General features: G+C 41.0%; 1 protein-coding gene across 1 annotated transcript; it reads right to left on the bottom strand.

Annotated features, from left to right (window-relative positions):
- Positions 1-825: 825 nt before the first annotated feature.
- Positions 826-11,558, bottom strand: LRRC31 (leucine rich repeat containing 31; the record flags this gene model as incomplete). Its single annotated transcript, XM_082288042.1, has 10 exons — positions 826-1,145; positions 2,307-2,474; positions 3,614-3,781; positions 4,838-5,005; positions 5,759-5,926; positions 6,792-6,959; positions 9,398-9,565; positions 9,945-10,094; positions 10,946-11,200; positions 11,546-11,558. The coding sequence occupies 10 exons, from the start codon at positions 11,556-11,558 to the stop codon at positions 826-828; spliced, it is 1,746 nt and encodes a 581-aa protein (XP_082144168.1).
- Positions 11,559-18,340: the final 6,782 nt, after the last annotated feature.

Genomic DNA, 18,340 nt, shown 5'->3' with positions numbered 1-18,340 from the left:
AGTGGACACATCTAATATCTTTACTTCCTAAAATACCTTACCGATGAATAATCCCGCTGCAGTCCTGGAGCTCACGTGTTAACATGCTCCATGACACAAGTGACTGTGCCAGAATTTGGCACTTATTGATTGCTTTGTGTCCAAAATTCTTGTTAAAGTAGCAGGACATATCTCTGATTTAATCACAGCTTTTTCCTTGCCCCTGAGACTTGCAAAGACACCAAGTAATGTTTTCTTACCTTGATTTTATTCTGATCCTCTACGCAGGACTCACCTACACTATGAGATGGCATCAAGGGCCAGAGCAGAGGCAGACCAGCTCCTTCTGTATTCTCCTTACTGGACTAATCTGTAAAGTTGAGTTGTTGGGATGGTTGCCAAATCTCCCAATTATGATTTAATCAATTCACAAAGAGGCAAAAGTTTGGGGGGAAAATAAACTAAAATTAAAACATGGAGGTTTCAGGTATTTTCACATTAGAGGTATTTTTCCGAGGCCACATTCACACTGCCCACCCACTTGCACTAACACACACCCCAGCCCTTCCCTCCATGGCCAAACCTGCAGTGCATCCCCTCTGAATCCAGCACTGCTCTGCGGGCAGTGACCCTGAAGATAAAGTAGTGTAAGCATGGCCCAGAGAACCTGAAAGAATATGTTATTAAATGGAATGATCTATGGTGCAGAAGGTTAAATAACAGTTTTCTATAATTGTGAAATTATTTCAAGAGATTATTAAAAACTGCAGTCTTCTAAGTCAGAGACACATAATGCTTGGTTCATGTGCTGCTCTCAAAAGGCCTTCCAGACACCTCCGACCTTCATCAACAGTCAAAACGAATGTTTCTTTTGTTGTCTTGATTAAAGCTTTCCATTTGCTTCCTCTGGGACTCTGAAAGGGCCCATCTTTGCATGCCCAGCTCTGCCAAGGCTGGCAGCTGTGTCAGTGCTGCCAACAATTCCCCGAACCATGGCCCGCAGTCCCGGCAGGATGAAGGCCGGAGGCTCACATCCAGCTCCGAGAGTTCCTTGAATGCTCCTAAACCTTGGCAGAAGACAGCCCAGCCTTCATCAGAGATGTTGTTATTATAACTCAAATCCAGCTTCTGCAATCTGGCTAAATGGCCATCTTGCCTCAGGGATGCTGCAAGAGATGACAGACACAAACACAACTAATAAATCCTGGCAACTGCTTTAAAAGCTTCTCAGAAAGGAGAATGGTATTTTAATACCTCATTTCAGCAGCCAAACAGCAAGATTTAACTCCTCAGCAGCATAAAACCACTTGCTGCTGATCTCAGAAAGACAGTTTTATAACAGCTGAAGGAGTGTACAACACTTAAAGCACAGGCAGTTCAAGAAGAACAAAGTATTGAGTTAAAAGTGTATGGCAACCCAAAAACCTCGGAGTCAGTTGGAAGGAGGCTATATCAAGTGCCAATTATAAGAGGCAGACAGGCTTTACAGGGAGATTTAGAAAGAGGAAAGCAAAACTAGGTGAGACTGCATGACTACAACAGCCACCTCTCACTGTGGGAGGGTCTAATACACCCTAAAGGGATCCTTAACATATGATTGGCAAAGGAAACACCCATCAATGGTGATGGTTTTTAAAGTAAAAAATATTCAGGCTTCATCTCACCAGATTTCACATTCCAGGGCCTCACAGTTGTCACACACCTATTGCCAATCTCAGACACTCAAACCCCTGAGTCAGGCCCACAGAATCACAAGGATGAGCATAAAATAAGAAAGTTTTAAAAGAATCCTAGAATTTAGTCCTTTATCAGGTCCCTGTTTTCCAGTACTTCTTAGCAGCTGCTAAGAGGTGGGTGAAAACATTTCTGGTTTAATTCTCCCCAAGTAGTCTGACTCCAGAAACCCACCTAATGGATTGGGAGCTGCTAGTGCCTGTATTACTGGCTGTCAGCACAGGCATTTTTTTCTAAAGTACTGAGACCTAAAACAGCATCCGAGCGAAATAAAACTCCTCAGAGGCAGCTTTAAATATTTGATATAAAAAACAGATGCAAACCCTACATTTTCTAAATGATGCTTTTTTTTTGTATTAATACATAAAAGTGCTAAAAGATTCTTTGCATTTTAGCCTTTTAGGCTTTTCCACTGGGCATGTCCAGGACACACAGAAAAATGAAACCCCTTTCTGGGAAAAACACTCCTGTATTTTCCATGTTTTCATTTGATTTATGCAAAAGCATGCTCAGCCCATGGAACAAGCCCCTTCTGAATTGTGGTCTAAATGCCCTGCCTCCTTGAGTGCTAGTAAATACCATGTTATACGTACTTAGAAGTGCCAAATCTTCAGCCACCAAGTTACAGCTGCTCAGTCTTAACACTTGAATCTCCGTTGCAAGCTTTAGTGCTCCCAAAAGCAGCTTTAGGTTCCCACCAACGCACTTATTCCAAGAAAGGTCTAATATCTCCAGTTCAGGAAGGTGAAGGGCAGCCTCAGCTGAAAAGATTAAGACCAGCAACTTCTGCTTACTAAGAGAAAACAACATGGCCTCAACAGACACCTCACCTGCAATTCACCCGTAAATAGGATCCTAACAGGCTGAGTACCTGTGCTTAGAGTGAATTCTTTTATCCCAATAAAAGTCAGACAAAAGATAATAAGAAGGGTCTGCCTATAGAATCTATGAGGACTCTAAGGAGAGGTTTTTTTGTCTTTCTATTCACATTATTGCCTTGGCCTTGTTGCACTGAATTAATTTAATAACTTGCTTTTAAACCATTTTATATTAATTTAAAAACAGCAAGTTTTTTGCTGTGAACTCACTATTTAGGGTGTAAAGCTCTCTGTCTTTTGACAGCTCTGATTTCCATGGTGTCACTCTTATATTTATATCACTACAATTATGTAATACTCTTTCTGCAAGGACCTCTGACCAGCTTAGCTTGCTACTGCTTCTGCTGGAGGCAGTCAAGTCTTACTCCAGGTTTAATGTCACTGTAAACAGTACAAAATACAAGTGCACAAGACACAGTAACTGAGAGGTCCCTCTGTACTAAGATTTCATGTGCCATATGGAACACCTATCAAAGGCCACTAATCCACAGAGATTTGCAATAAGTAGGCAAAAGAGGCTGAATTTACATGTCCTGTGTTAGATTGGACTTTTCTTCATGGCTATGCAATATCTGTTCCACCACTGCAGTCATTTCCTCCATTTCCCCATGCTGAACTCTAACCCAGAAAGTTTCTACTGAAATTTTCACCTGCAGTGAGGTGAAAAACCGTCAGTCAAAACTTTAGCCCAGTGAGTAAATTGTTACACCCAGACTATGATTACAACGTAACATAAAAGCATGTTTTTCTTTTTTTCCCCCAAAATTAGGGAATATCTAAAAGCTCACAATCAGACAAAGGACTAAGTGAACTCCACCCCCTCAGGTATAGCAGAGGAAGCCACACAATTCTCTTCCCTTGAAACCTGGTCCTACAAAGCACTGGTTTCATCACAGGCATTTCCACTCGGGACCTGAGGTATAATGTAACCATGATCCTTGGAGTTCAGCCAAAGGAGAAGGGAATGCTTTGTCCTACAGGGATACACAGAGAGCAGGCACACTTTAAAGAAACACTCCTACCTAGTGATGAAAGGGACTCTTCACCTAAGCCACAATTGCTGATGCTCACAGATCTCAGCTTCGGTAAAAACCTGAGCCTGCCCAGAAGAGGATCAGATGAGAGTCCTACATTTTTATTTGAGGATAAGTTCAGGTCTTGAAGACTGGAGAGTAAAGGTATCACCTGGCCTATGAAAACATGAAATATTTATTAGACAGTCACTAATCCATAAAAAATGTGTAGTTGTATATTTGCCTGACATAATTTCTTTTCTTTATAAATCAATTCAAAAGTCAAGACCAAGTTTTTACAGTCAAGTTCACGGTGAGTAATGCTTTAGACCATAAATAGCCTTGTCATTTTCAGTAAAACTGTTTCAGAAATTAAGTCTTCCATGCTGTGTGGAGCGTTGTCAGAATATGGCTTCCTGGAAATTTTAGGTGAAGTAGGGAATTTCCAAATGCATTCATTGCTAACTGAAACTTCTTTCTTGTCTTAATGCTATTATTCTCTATTATTCAATAAATTAAATCATGATTGATATCACTAATACTGAATATTTCGTAAAGCTTCATCATCATCATGTCTTCAAGTTATTTGTTTGTCATGGAAAATAGGACGTGGGCAATATAGGCTTTGAGTCATGGGATTTTTTTTTTGTGGTTGTTAAGAGTAAAGACAAAGTTTGGTAACAGAGAAAAACAGACTGCCTCACAAACTGATTGTGAAATGCCTTTTTCTTCATAGTGGTTTCTAGGTGCATCAATTCAACTTGGAGAAAGCACACAGCAGCAGCAATGCAAGACCTCCTAAAATACCCTCTACTCAGTGTGCAGTTCATCAAGGGAGTTTTAGGCAGTTATATTTCCATGCACATACACACCATGGATCCATCCAGCTTATACCACTGGGGCACTGTCCCTGGATATTTCCTAAATCACTGATTATCAGAAAAAGCACTGCTTGGTGGCAGTTCCCACATTCCCATTGTGGGTCTGAATCATGGCAGATTCAGGTCCTTAGTTCCACATGGGATAAGACACTCCGAGATTTCCTTTGGTTCAGCAAAAAAACCCCATTCCATATTGACCAAGAAAGCTCTCCCCCACAGTGTACTTTCAGAGGTGCCTGATGAAAAAAGTCCTGAGATCAGTTGTTCTGCCAGGCAGAATCTTTTATGTCTTTCAGATATTTTCAGAAGGCAAAACTGAGATCCTTAATGGATTTCCTCAACATGTCCTTACACAAAACGGTCATGTCCTCTTCTGTGACACAGCACTGGTGAAGATCAAGGACTTCCAGATTTTTCAAGCTGGCCAAATGAGCTGCTGAGTCTTTAAAGCCACCACCAATCTCTCTGTTGCACGAGATGTCTAACTTCCTTAACTCCGCAAGGTGCTGTAAAGCAGTGTCTGAAATGAAAAAGGGAACAGGCTGGTCACTGGCTGCCACAAGAGCCCAGGTCAGGGCTTTGGCATCTATTTACTTCAACGTCAAAGTTTGCCCAAGGTATTGCAGGCAAAGCTCCTGGGCTAAGCTTCAGTGTATAATCACAGCAGACACACAGTAATACAGCAAAGCCTCCCTGTCCATGCAGCTCCATTCTTCTCTGGGAGAGCAGGTGAAGGTGAGGCCAGCTCAACCCCCAGGTCCAGTCAATCCTCAGCCTTTTGCAGAAATTACTGCTGGATGTGCTAATTAATGCCAGTTGTTTTGCCACATCCACTAGGGAGGGGCACATATAACAATCCCATTTCATGGGGCTCCACTGGACACTCTTTAAGTGATAATGGAAAATTTGGATTTCCTTTGGAAAGTAGGATTAGCTTGTTAAAAGTTAGCTGACCTGTTTGTGTCTTTGTCTGTGTTCTGTCTGGGGAAAGAGGAAGCACATCCAGGGAGCCACAGCCCTGAGATGTGTCTCAGATAAATGGTGTGGAGGGTGACTCTCCCCACTGACTTTCACAAGCTTGAGCTCAGGGCAGATAAATTCCACTCCTGCTGAAAGGCCCTGTAGAGTCTTTTATCAGTCCTCAAACAGCAAATAATGATTGCCCATTAATATTGCCAAACCATCAGCAAAATCCCACCTCATTGCCTTTCTTAAATGGTTTTCAGATGTACAATTTATTCAGAATGAAAGTCTTCTGAACATAAAGTCTAACCTAAGCCCTGGAGGCTGTCTTGCTTTAATCCACACATGTGCAAGTTTAACTCTTTCAAGCCTGGCACATTTTTCAGATCCTGAGCAATAACCTTCATGCTGCAGCCAATGTTTTTGTTGATAGAGAGATCTAATACTTCGAGGTTTGGGATCACATTTAGAATTTCAGCTGGGGAGAAAAAAAGAAAAGAAAACTAGAATTGGTAATTGTCTGTAAAACATACAGATGAACTCTAGAAAAGTACAGCACCATGATAAACAGGAAGAGGTGGCCTGGGTTTGCCTGTAAGTGTGGTTTAGACTTGCTAAATTCCTGTTCTACCTAAACAACACAGTAACATAAAGATTGGATAGGAATCAAGAAATCTGTGAAAAACATTTATAAAAATAAAAGTGAAAAAATACAAGGACTGTTAGAAAAATACAGGGGAATAAAAAGCAGAAATACAAAGAGAAAGAAAATTTTCTACTGAAAATACATAGGAATGTGTGTTACATATGGGGCTCCTCCTACAGTGGAGATGAGAGCCATGAGGCTTCTCTTTACTGAGCAAACACCTTTTAAAACACACAATGAGATAAAAAGACCACACAGGATTAAGCTGCTATGGTGAGAGGACAGAAGGAAAGGGTGGTCAGTGGTTGCCAACTCAGCCTAAATTCCCAATCCTCAGACCTTCTTTCCAATCCCATGGCCAACTACATATTCAGTTGCTTAATTTTAAGCAATCAGTGGTGGAAATTCTGGCACATGTTTTTTGCTCAAGGTCTCAAAGAATCCAGAAACCCTGGACCACTGAGGCAGCCAAACTGTGGTTTAGATCTTCTCAACCCTCCCTCATACGATTAGAGCGAATAATTTCCTTCTTTGGAAGAAAGTGCACTAAATCCCCACATGATAAATACTGTTATAATGCAGAGCTTGAAATAAATTAACTTTTCACTAATACTGAGCTCAATACAACCATCATCTAAGTCAAAAAAGTTCCATTTTTATGAAGCCAGTCTCAGCCCAGCTCAATGGACACACATACCAAGGGATTCTCCATCCTTTGCTGTCAGGTTACAGTCTGTAATTTTCAGACATTTTAATTTGCATCCGTCCTGGAGTTTTTTTGTCAGCAGTGATAGTTTTCCACCTATGTTACTGTTCCATGATAAATCCAGTTCTTCAAGCTGAGAAACAATTTCAAATGCCTCTCCTGTAATGGAAGTCTAGGATGATTCATTCTATGTATCAATTTCAGTGCAAACAAAAATACAGGTTTGGAATATATTAAAGAGGAAGGTTAGATGCTTAATACTCAGTTTACTTTATATTGAATGTCTTGTCGGGAAAATTGTTAAATAAATGAATTATTGCTTCTGCAGCAGTGTTGTATAAAATCTCACACTGTCTAAGGAGCAATATAGATCACAAGTCATTGTCACAGTGCACACAAACATGAAATTTATTTGGATTCCCAAACCCTCATCAGGCTGTTTGGCCTGTGCTGGGACCAGAAAGTCCAGTCTAGAGGGAAATCAGTAGAGATGACAAGTCTGAATTTACTGTCATGTAGAATTCTGCTCTGTTTTATTTGGCAAATTTCCAACATCCTCTGTACTGTGTCCACAGATCATTTTGGAGGGAATGAAAGAAGTCCTCTCACAACTACTTCTGAAATGGGAAAATTTCATTTCTGACAGGAATTTCTGACTCACTTCGTAAGAAACCAAGATGAGCATTGTTTTGACTCAAACTAACTTTCCCTTGATTTCAAGGCAGGCAGAACTGACTTTTACTACATTCAGAAAAATCAGCCTTCTCCAGGCTTGACATACCTGCCAATCTGAACTGTGTTAGGGTTTATTTGAAATACTAACATCCCACGGTAAAATCCAGCTTCCTAGCTTCCTTTGTAGAGGAGGGAGGCAGAGCATATTTGCATAAACTCATTCCCACAAAAGATCAATTAATCAGACCATATGCAAATACAATTTCAAAGCGTCATACACAATTTTCTTGATCTAAAATCCAATAACTGAGAATTGTATTTTAACAGTAACATTCTTTCATGTCTGGGTGGTTTTCATAATTAATTTTTCACAAAAGATTTATAATAGAAAAATAATTATTTCTGTAAGTGAATATCTGGGTTTGAGAGGAAAGGACATGTCTTAATTTTTATTTTTGCATTTATTTTAAAATATTGCCTCAGTATTGAACACTGAGCAATGCTCTACAGTTGAGAAGTGCAGCATAGCCTGTTTCTGTTCGACATGAGGACTATAGAATTCCAGACACATTTTCCTCCCAGAAGATAAATAAAGGAATATAACTCCAGGAATGGTTTCCTATCACCTCTCACAGTCAAGCTCTGAGCAATCACATAGAATAGGTTGATATTATGGTTATATTTCAGACATTGATTTCTAAGCAGGATGTGCTGAGTCCACAAGAGGCCACATTTCTTCAGAGAGATGTGGACAAGGTCACACAGCCAGGATTGGCCTAAATATACAAGTTGTTTTCAAAATCACAGGCAAAATCAATGCAAACTGACTGTTGCTATTCCACATGTCAAGGGCATCACATTTTGACTGGAAATTCAAGTCCTGCAATCAATTTTGCATCTGTCCCAGAAGAAGCTAAACCAAACTGGGAAGGAAACGGCACTGGAGAACCTGGCAGAATAAAGTAATTGTAAAAATAACCAATAAAAATCAAAAGGCAAAAAATATGAGAAAAGGGTTGGAAAGAGAATGAAATAATTTTGAAAAGTTGTTAGAAAATTAAATACACAGATTTTACACTCATCAGAAACAGAGCAGTTATTTTCACCAGCTTTTGTAGAGATGCTTATTTCCTCCCCAAGAGATAGCATGACCCACTTTTTATCTGCCACCATACATGTTGTATTATTTCTGAACCTTTCCTGGAAAAGGCTTGGATATGGATGACATAAACAAACCCCAGCTTTATGACACAGACCCATTTTAGAACTTACAAAATAAGCAGTAACTTCTATCATTTCTAATTTATTGTGTTTGCCCTTCTTTTAAATACAAACCACAGATCCACCCCAGAGTAAACTCCAAGCCCAGAGGTGACTCCATGTCAGAACCTGAGTGTGTAACACCACATTTAAAACCTTTACATCTCATGCTTTGCAGAAAGCCGGGTGCAGGCACTCCAAGCAAAGAAGTAAACAGAGGAATAAGCTTCTCCCAGACTTGGAAAACACCAAGCCATAAAGCTCTGAAGCAGCACTTCTGGTTTTAAGTCTCCTCCCAAAAGACCACTTGGGTTCTCATGATGAGCACTCACCTGTCCTGCAGCTCCAAGACCTAAGCTGGCCCTATTGCAACTGACTCTGCTTCTAGCCAAAAAAATCCTAATCCAAATTGAAAACATTCTTTCCTGCAAATAGGACTGAATTCTGTTCCCTTCTGAGTGTGAGAGCTTCACACCCTGAGGAATGACTCTGCAGAGCTACCTAAAGGTGTAAGGTCACCCACAAGCCCAAGTTTCTACTGTTTTGCAGCAGGAGTTTACTTTGCTCAGTGTGGAAGCAGCAGGAGCAGGACATAGGAAGAGACGAGATGGATTACATTAGCCCCAAGCTGTCTGGAAGTAAATGTAAATGAAATCCTGTACCTAAGGAGATGACATCCTCAGCTGTCAGCCTGCAGCTGTTAAGTCGGAGGACTTTTAACAGGTTCACATGATGAAGATGGACAGTGAGAGCCTTCAAAGTCCCTCCAACACAACCATTCCAGGACAGACTGATCTCTTCCAGCTCTGGGAGAAAGGGCAGTAAAGAAGCTGTAAGGAAAGAAAAGAAAAACTTTTCTGTTTGCATGTTTCTGCACACCCTGGATATCGACGTATATTGAGATGTTTTCTACAACCAATACAAAATTATAAAGCCATGACAATTTGTACCTCACTTTTCTTATCTGTACCTGAATGAAGGACATTCATCTGCTTCACAGATCTGGATGATTTTTATATTTATATATATATTACATAATTTATATAATTTGTAAACTAATATTTCTCAGGGACCTGGGACTATTAGATGAAATGTCAATACGGCCTGTATAAAAGAAAGGGAAGGGAAAAGAGGAGAGGGAACAATTGAACAGGCAAATAAAATGAAAGGAATATATGAAGCGATTAGTTGAATAAAATGTGCATTTACCCAGCTCTGTTATATCTGCTGCATTTAATGCACAATTATTTAGATCCAGATTCTTGCTGTTGGGTTTCTTTCCCAGCTTCTCCATGAACTGGTTAAATCTCTGCTCACCAGATGGTGACTCCACTTCAGAAGTGAGATGTGAAAGTCCATCTGAGCAACAAAGAAAACAGGGCCCTGGTTACCTCTGCTACGAAACACCACTGTAAATCCTGCCTGAGGCTGGCAGGTGAAGGCTTTAGGAAATGAATCAAATCTGTCAATAAACCAGGCTCTATTTTTCATCAATGTGGACAACAACCCAACTGATAAGATCACTATAGATCAAATCAGTACAAAGTTCCTGCTGCATTTTCATACATCTGTGTGAGGCAGTTCCTGATTTTCTGGGCTTTCAAAGAAAAAGTTACAGAAAATAGCAGTCCCACTCTCAGTAGCTGCCCTCTTATTGTTTCCCCAAACTGACCCAAGCCCCTTAGGACAAAGGATGGGGTACTAAGCCTGCTTTTGAAAAATAGTTCCATTTTCTCTGGAGTGGATGTAAAGAGTATTCTTGTGTGTGCAAAATAACATAAATGATGGATTCCCATTCCCTTCCCCTCCCCCTGCCCAGTGTCAAGGGATAGGAAACATCTGCTCCTGTTGTCTTCAGACTGCTTTAGCAGAACAGAGACCCATCTTAAATACAACAAGCCAAGCTACTGCTCAAAGCCTGGCTCTGAAACCAAATAAGCTCTGCAACAAATGAGTTGACTTCAACACTGACTCTCACATTGCAGACCAAGAGAGAAGTCATCCAAAAGCTTTATCCTTCCTCAGCAACACGGATCTAACTCCTTGCTTGGCCTCTATCAAATCAGAAAACATGCTTGATAATGTTCCAATCAGAAGTAAATCCTGGCTAGAGAATAAACTGTAGGCAGCAAATACAGGATTTTGGCTAGCAAAAAACCAGCTGATTTTCTATGAAATTAAAATATTTACTCATATTGTACCAGCATTACCTTCTACAGAGAGATCTTGCTTCTCACTCTGGTCATCAGCTCCAGCATGGCTTATTTCTGTTTCTTCAACTTCCCTTCTATCCTTGCCTTCAGATTTCCCAAAGTCAAAGCCCTTGAAGAATTGTTTGACAGCTGAAGGCTGCTCTTGCCTTTTTTCAGGAGCACACCTCTTTCCTTGGAACTGCTTTATAACAAAGTCAAATGGGGAACTCTTTGGGTTGTCCTCTTCATGCCTATCCTGGCAGTTCTGGTCATCTTTCAGGGGATCAGCAGACAGAATTCGATTTAGTAACGTTTACTCTTGCTTACCTTTTTTCAGATGCACTGACAATTTGCCACCATTACCTCCATCCAAACATATATCATAGCCATGATACAAGTGTTCAAGACCAGAGCACTTACAATTACAAAAAGCTGAAGCATTGTTTAAAGTCTGGGTCTTAATATGTTGTCACAGCTGTATTTCTTAGAAATACAAAAATGACACAAACCAGTGGACCTCCATGTACACTACAGCTCTACTGAGCTGTAGAGAAATCCTGCTTTTTCTGGTTGTGATTTCCTGCTGTGGAGAGATATTATTTTAAACAAAGAACATACCTGTCTTTTCCATGGGTACACCTGAGAATCCCTTTCACTCTTTTCAGTTTTTACAGCACTTTCAGGGTTTCCATGTAGTTTTCTCTCACAAGTTTCTCTCTTCATCAGTACGACAGCAGCAGCTCTGCACAAGTGGTTTGTGGGCTCTTTCCTGATGTCTCTATTCCTCTGTACTCTATCCCAAAGTCTGCCATTCCTGGGGCTGAGAAGTCCATTTAAATGTTTCGGTAATGTCCCAGCTTAGATCACTCTCAAGGCAGAAATCAGGAAGTGGCAGCAAAATCTTCGCTACTGCTTGCAAACCACTGCATGTCCCTGAGACAGCTGTTGTTAAAGAGGCTGAGTCACCGTAGAGATCAGATTACAAGACTACCTGAAGAAAAGCTCTTTGTTTTCCCACCCCTTTTGTCCATACTGGTCAGCAATAGTGCTGGAGGCTGAGCAGAGCCCTGCTGTCAGCAGGATGTTGCACAGCTCAGTAAGAAAAAGGGATACCGAGGAGTAGGATACTCCTGATCATTTTAGGGCCGCAGGAGACAGGAGAGGAGAGGTCACAATCATCTTCTGGGCAACACCATGATACAACATTACAATGCAATCATTGGACACACCTTATATATACCTCAAACTTCAGCACACCTTTTTTTTTTCTGTCTGCCCTAAAGTCTGATTTCCTCAGTAGTGAACATCACAATTTCTGTCCTAACCATACTTATGGCCATTTATGCTGAATCTCTTTAGGCTTGATAATCTTTTTCAGTTCTTTCCTTTTGTAGGCAAAACCAGCCAAACCCTTCTCATCTCCCCATGTGACAAACTCTCCATTTCCCTTATCATTTCCTGCTCACCTTTGTCTCCAGTTGCTGCAATATAATTTATACTCCCTTAGATACAAGGGACCATCCACAGATATTATACACTAAAGACATATGCAAACTGGAGTGATTTTAGTGGGGAATGATAAAGCTGGTAAACAAAACCAATAATTCCTTTGCAAGCAGGTGAGCAGACACCAGCCTGAGGACAGGCTTGGCTCAGTGTGAAAACAGACAAAGGATTCAGACAGGGTGGAATGAGGCACAGAGTGATGCAAAGAGTCAACAGGGTAAGATGAGGAGAAGAAAAACTTAAAGTGAACATCAGGAAAATCCTCTTGCCCATGAGAGGCGCCATGCTGGCAAACATTTACAGCAGCTAGAAATGCACAAAACCACTGGGATCAATCATCTTTCTCTGTAGGAAAGGAGGGCACACTTCTATTCCAGAAAGGATCTCCAAGCTGGCTTTAGGGTTTTCTGACACCAGGAGTGGTTGGCCTGCCCCAGTTTCTGAAATTAGCATCTCACTACAGACCTGTATCCACATCAGGAATTTGTGCTAAGTCACTTCATGTGTCCAGGCATCTCAGCTATGCAGATGATGGAAAATCCCAGCATTTCTGTTCGTAAACAACTGAATTTGACAGTTCTTTGCTCGTGCTTAACAACAGTGACCAGGAATGAAGCAGAGACCAAGGAACCCATGTTTGTGAACATGTCCCAAGACTTCTCAATGCCCACTGCAATTCAATGAGAACATGGAACAGAAATATTTGATAATCTCTATCCTGTGAAACTGGAGAAATCCTTAAGCATGTTAAGCACTAATTACAGTGGTTTGCCTGGGCTAACTCACATGCTCTGATATCAGTATTTCAGGTGATGTGCTGCCAATTGAGCAGTTCTTTCACCACTTGAGGCTGTTGAATGACAGTGACAATACCCCACAGAACCATGACAGCATCCCTGTAATCTGGTGAGAAGGGAAACACGGTGGTCTCCTCTTCCTAAAAAGCAAATCTTTACCTTTTTTCACATCAGCTATGAGGAAAGAGGTGACAACAGGGTTATCCCCCTAAAAAATCAGGATAATGAGGATGAGGTGGCTGCACTGGGCTGAAAACACGAGCATCACTCTGCAATAGGCCCAGGCTGTGCTGTGAACGTGTGATATATCACAGCAGCCAGGCCCAGCCGTGCCCTGTGAGCTGCTCTGTCCATCTCCTCCCTGCCACACTTCTGAACAGGTGTCCTGCTCCTGCCTGGCAGAGCCCTGTGTCTGCTTCCCGCAGGATGTCATGGACAGCACGGGGCAGGCTTAGCTTTTGGAGTTTAAAAATAATAGACGCCTTCCCCTTTCTATCCAGTTAAATGGCCTGTGACCATCTGCCAAGTGCTCAGTGTCACACTTGTTTACATCTACTCTTCCCTCTGTCTAGACCTGGGGCAAGGTTAGGAACAGAACCAATTTTGGAACAAAATAGTTTAAGTTGCATCCCACACAGCACCCACTGGGGAGAGATTAATGTGGATTTTTGTACTTTGCCTCATTGTGACTCCTTAATCCGGCATATATTCCAAAGAAATAATGCCATTAGAGGATTAGTGCCACAAGTTCATTTGAGAAAAAGGATTTGCAAACACTGAAATCCTATATTCTATGTGCTTAATCACTGAGTATCATTTTGGGGATTTCCTCTCCCTTTAGTAGTGTCTCTTTCAATGAAACCCAAACACATCAGCAACTCTGTTTTGGATGGCTCTTATTATCCACTAAAGGAAAACAAACCCCCAAGCATCTAGTTAAAATAATACAGAGTCTAAACACACTGGACTAAACCCATCCTTGCTGTTGTACAATCACAGTTATATCAGGGAGACACTTGGCCCAATATTTATATAGAATGTAATTATTTGGGTTATGTATCTGTTAGGGAGTTTTGATTATCTGAGTCCTGCAGCACTTAATAACATTGTGACCCTTGTTTGCTTCCATGGCCATTCCCTTCCCCAGCTTTGCCTCTGCAGGGTTCTCTTGCTTGGCCTGACTTGTTGCTGGCTGTGCTGATGAAATGGGGGCAGTTACATGGGGCAAGAAATTGGTGGGGTTGGAAAAACGTTTATTGCCCTGTGGCTAACTTTGCCAGTTCCAGGTGATGCACTCGTGGGCTGCACTGACTCAGAACACACATGCCAGGAGCTGCTGCCAAGGGAGGGTAAAGGAAGAGTGGCCTGGTCCAGTACCAGGTTTCCTGCCTTTATCTTTCCCAGCCACATGCTTCAAACCATGATCTCTACAGCTCTCTTCATCCTCTCTCTCCTGCTCTGTCCCTTCCACTCATCCTCTGACTTTGACCCCTCAAAACTGAGGCAGGAGAATTCAGTGTTGCCCACACAGCTGGGAATCCCTCAACTGGTACTGATGTTTTGTTGCTCATGCCAAGCATCTGTGTCACCCACTAATTTAGTGTTGACTTTCTTTATACCCAGGCAATCGACAGAGCAGGAGGGATGGGCTTCAGAAGAAACTGCACACAAAATGGCCTGGAAGGACCATTTCCCAAGGAATGCCTGCCTGACCTGAAGGGGTTGCACACTTGGCAGGACAAGGCCAGGTTCAAGGCCAGGTTGGACGGGGCTTGGAGCAACCTGGGATAGTGGAAGGTGTCCCTGCCCTTGGCAGGGGGTTGGAACTGGATGAGCTTTAAAGTCCCTTTGATATAAAACCATTCTGGGATCCTATGACAGTCTTGTAAGAGCATGTGCTGGATGAACTGGTTGTGTGCAGAGCTGTGTGACAGCCCCTGCTGTCACTGATTTTTAATAGCTGTAAGAATTCCAACCCTTGCATATTCCAGCATGATCAGCTAAACATGATCTATAGAATTCTGAAGCAATCTTTTTTTCAAAGCCAGAATTTACGTTACCTACTATTAAACAGTAGTGACAATAAGTAGATTTTTCCAACTAAGTCATACTGAATATACATTTTGAATTCCATAAAAAACAGGACTTACAGATCTATTGCAGCAAATGTATATTTATACACAGAATGCAGATACTTTTAACACTCAGATATCAAGTTACTCTTTTTTAAATGGAGCTACACAAATGCAAATTTAACTTTCAATCTCTATTACAATACACTAGATTGATAGAGAAGATTTTCAGTCTGGAAAATTCTTTTTGGTTGAACTTCTGCCAGGATTAATCCCCCTTCAGTTAATCATTTACATGAATAGGCAATCTGCAGAGTTCATGCAAGGCCTGCAAACTATATTAATTACTAGAAACCTAATTACAAATCAACAGAGTCACGGGATCAGTGTTACCTTCATACAGTACCATCTGGTACAATGGGGCTGGATAGTTCAGCAAAACTCCTCATTGCATTCTGTGGAACCTCAATCTGAACATGTGTTGCCAGAGAGAGCAAGTTGATGCAGATATAGGAGCTGGTTATAAAGCATTTTTAGGCTCATGCTAAATGACAGCATCCAAGCCCTGTATTCTAGCTGCTGTTTCAAAAGTTACTTCAAAAAAGAGTATTTATTCAACACTTTTCTTTTTGAATGTGATACCAATGCTGTCATAACTTGCCTTTCCACATCCAAAAATACCCTAAATCCATACAAAAGGTAATGAAAAAAATCACTAAACAAGCAAATATGAAAACATGTCTACCATAAAATGCTTTCATTAAAGGTATTGCATGTATTGTCATTCACTTCACTAATTATTACTCCAATTTAAAAGTTATGTCCAGAAATTCCATAAATGACAGGAACATGGCACAGTGCAGCTTCCATTAAAATGAAATGTTGCCAATACATTTGCTCTTTCAGAAAATGGCCAGTTTGAAAGTTTTGACCAAAACCTGTCAGTCTTGTTTTACACCATGTTAGCCAAACAACAATTCAGATATTTGAAACCTCAACTTGCATGGTTTTCAATCCAGACCTTCTAAACCATTTTGATTCAAGGTCACATAAAACACAGTATTCTTTCCACAAACAATGTTTGATCAATTGAATTTTGAAAGGAATTCAAAAGAATTTTCAAGGGTTAGCCATATTTCATCCCTGAGGTTCACTCATTGGCTTTTGGAATTGAGATCAGCCACACTAAGCACAATTCAGTAGCTTGAGTTTTGCTCAAAGTTCTCCCTGATTAATTCTAAGATTTCCATCAGGAATGAGACAGCTGTGTAATCCACCTAGTCTCTCCAAATTCTCTCAAGAACTGTAAAGTAAAGCTTTTCCACTGGGTTGCAACCTCTTCCCTTTTTTGACCTTGTCAGTGTGAATTTAGTACAGGAGAACACCAAAGTTGGGCACTTTTTAGTGTCCTGCAACTCAGGAAGGAGCAAAAGCACCTACCCTGCAACCAAGGGATTGGGAAAAAAATTAACTCCAGAGGAGTGTTCCAGCTTGAAGGACATTCTGCACAGCCAGTCCATTACAGTGATTCTCACACACAGGTTTGCCTGTTCCCTTCTCTGGTTGCTTTTCAATTTCTTGTGGACCAAGACCCCATTTCTAAGCCAGTGTATCACTGTAAAGTCTGATGTTTGTTTCTGATCCCAGGATTCGAGGACACAGCTTCTATTCAAGTTCATTCTTGAACTGGTCCCAGACTTCCTAAACCATCCATCAGACTACCTGCTCTTTACTTTGCTTGTGGCAATTGTGCTCTTCTATATTAGACCTTTCTGGGGAAAACATGAAAGGAAGCGAGGTTTAGCTAAATCTGAACACAGATTTCATGTTGGAAAAAGACAGGCTGACGTGTGATACATAAGCCTTTTCTCAAGTTCTGTATCAATTCATTTCATGATACGTCTCCATTAAAGGAGAGATAAGTAGATTTTTATCTCACTCCAGTAAACTTGATAAGAAGAAACAGGGATTATTACTCCTTCACAGATTCCTCACTTATGACAGACAGTGTTTAGAAACAATGGATTAAAACCTGCTCAGGCTCTAGTTTAGCAGGTTCTCTACTTCTACAAATCCATTCCAGCACCACATTTTGGTAACCAACATAATTCTTGAACTGGTAATAAAATTGTCCAATATAATTTTTACTTTCCATTTCTGAAGACCATAAATCCCATCAGTTGAGCTATGTCTGCCACTGATTTTGTCAAAAGAGAACAAGGAAAGTTCTGACCCAAATCAGTGCTAATAAAGTGTTTAGTGACAACGGTAAGACTGTATCTACCTTAGTGCATAGAGCTAATTGCACACTGATAACCTATCCTGGTACTTTGGGAATTGTGAAAGATGCAAAGCAGTTGACATTTCTTTTGAAATTAATTGAGAGAATCTCCTTGTTCTAAATTCAGCTTTAGAATAGTACCCAAACTGCCCAAAACTATTCATGAATTTCTTCTGTTCACAGCTAATTTCCTACGTGCCTCTCTCTCCCTCCTTTGGTGCTTTGCCATTTTTCCTAAGGTGAAGACAACCAGCAGGAACAGAAATGCTGAGGGGCACACAGACCAGTGTGCAATACAGAAGTGCACTCACTCCTGCCTGATGCCTGCAACATCCAGTCAAGAACAACTGGCTCTTCTCTGGAGAGGGACCACTGAAGGGTCTTTATGAACTGTGTTTGTCACAGTTCACTACAGCACACAGCAATCCTGCTTCTGTGCCAGAAACCAAGGGCTACGTGCCAGAGACCTTGCAAAGCAACATCTCTCTCTCCAAACTTCCCCCATTAGATAAAACAGGAAAAAATAAATATATAACCTGAGTATATTGCTGGGTTTATTTCTACCTAAGGACGTAATTTTTCCTGGTAATGAACTTTTTGTGGTTTTCCTGAAACGTGATTCACACAGACTAAAACATCTGATAGAAAATGGATGCTGATGCAAGGTTTTACTTTTATTTATTTGGACAATCCCACATCTTACACAGCATTTGCTCCAGCCTCACTCAGACAATCTTGAAAAAATCCCAGTAGAGGA

The sequence above is a fragment of the Coloeus monedula genome (genome assembly GCF_965178545.1).
Source record: "Coloeus monedula genome assembly, chromosome: 10".
Taxonomy (NCBI): domain Eukaryota; kingdom Metazoa; phylum Chordata; class Aves; order Passeriformes; family Corvidae; genus Coloeus; species Coloeus monedula.
This window is presented reverse-complemented; position numbering and strand designations above follow the sequence as displayed.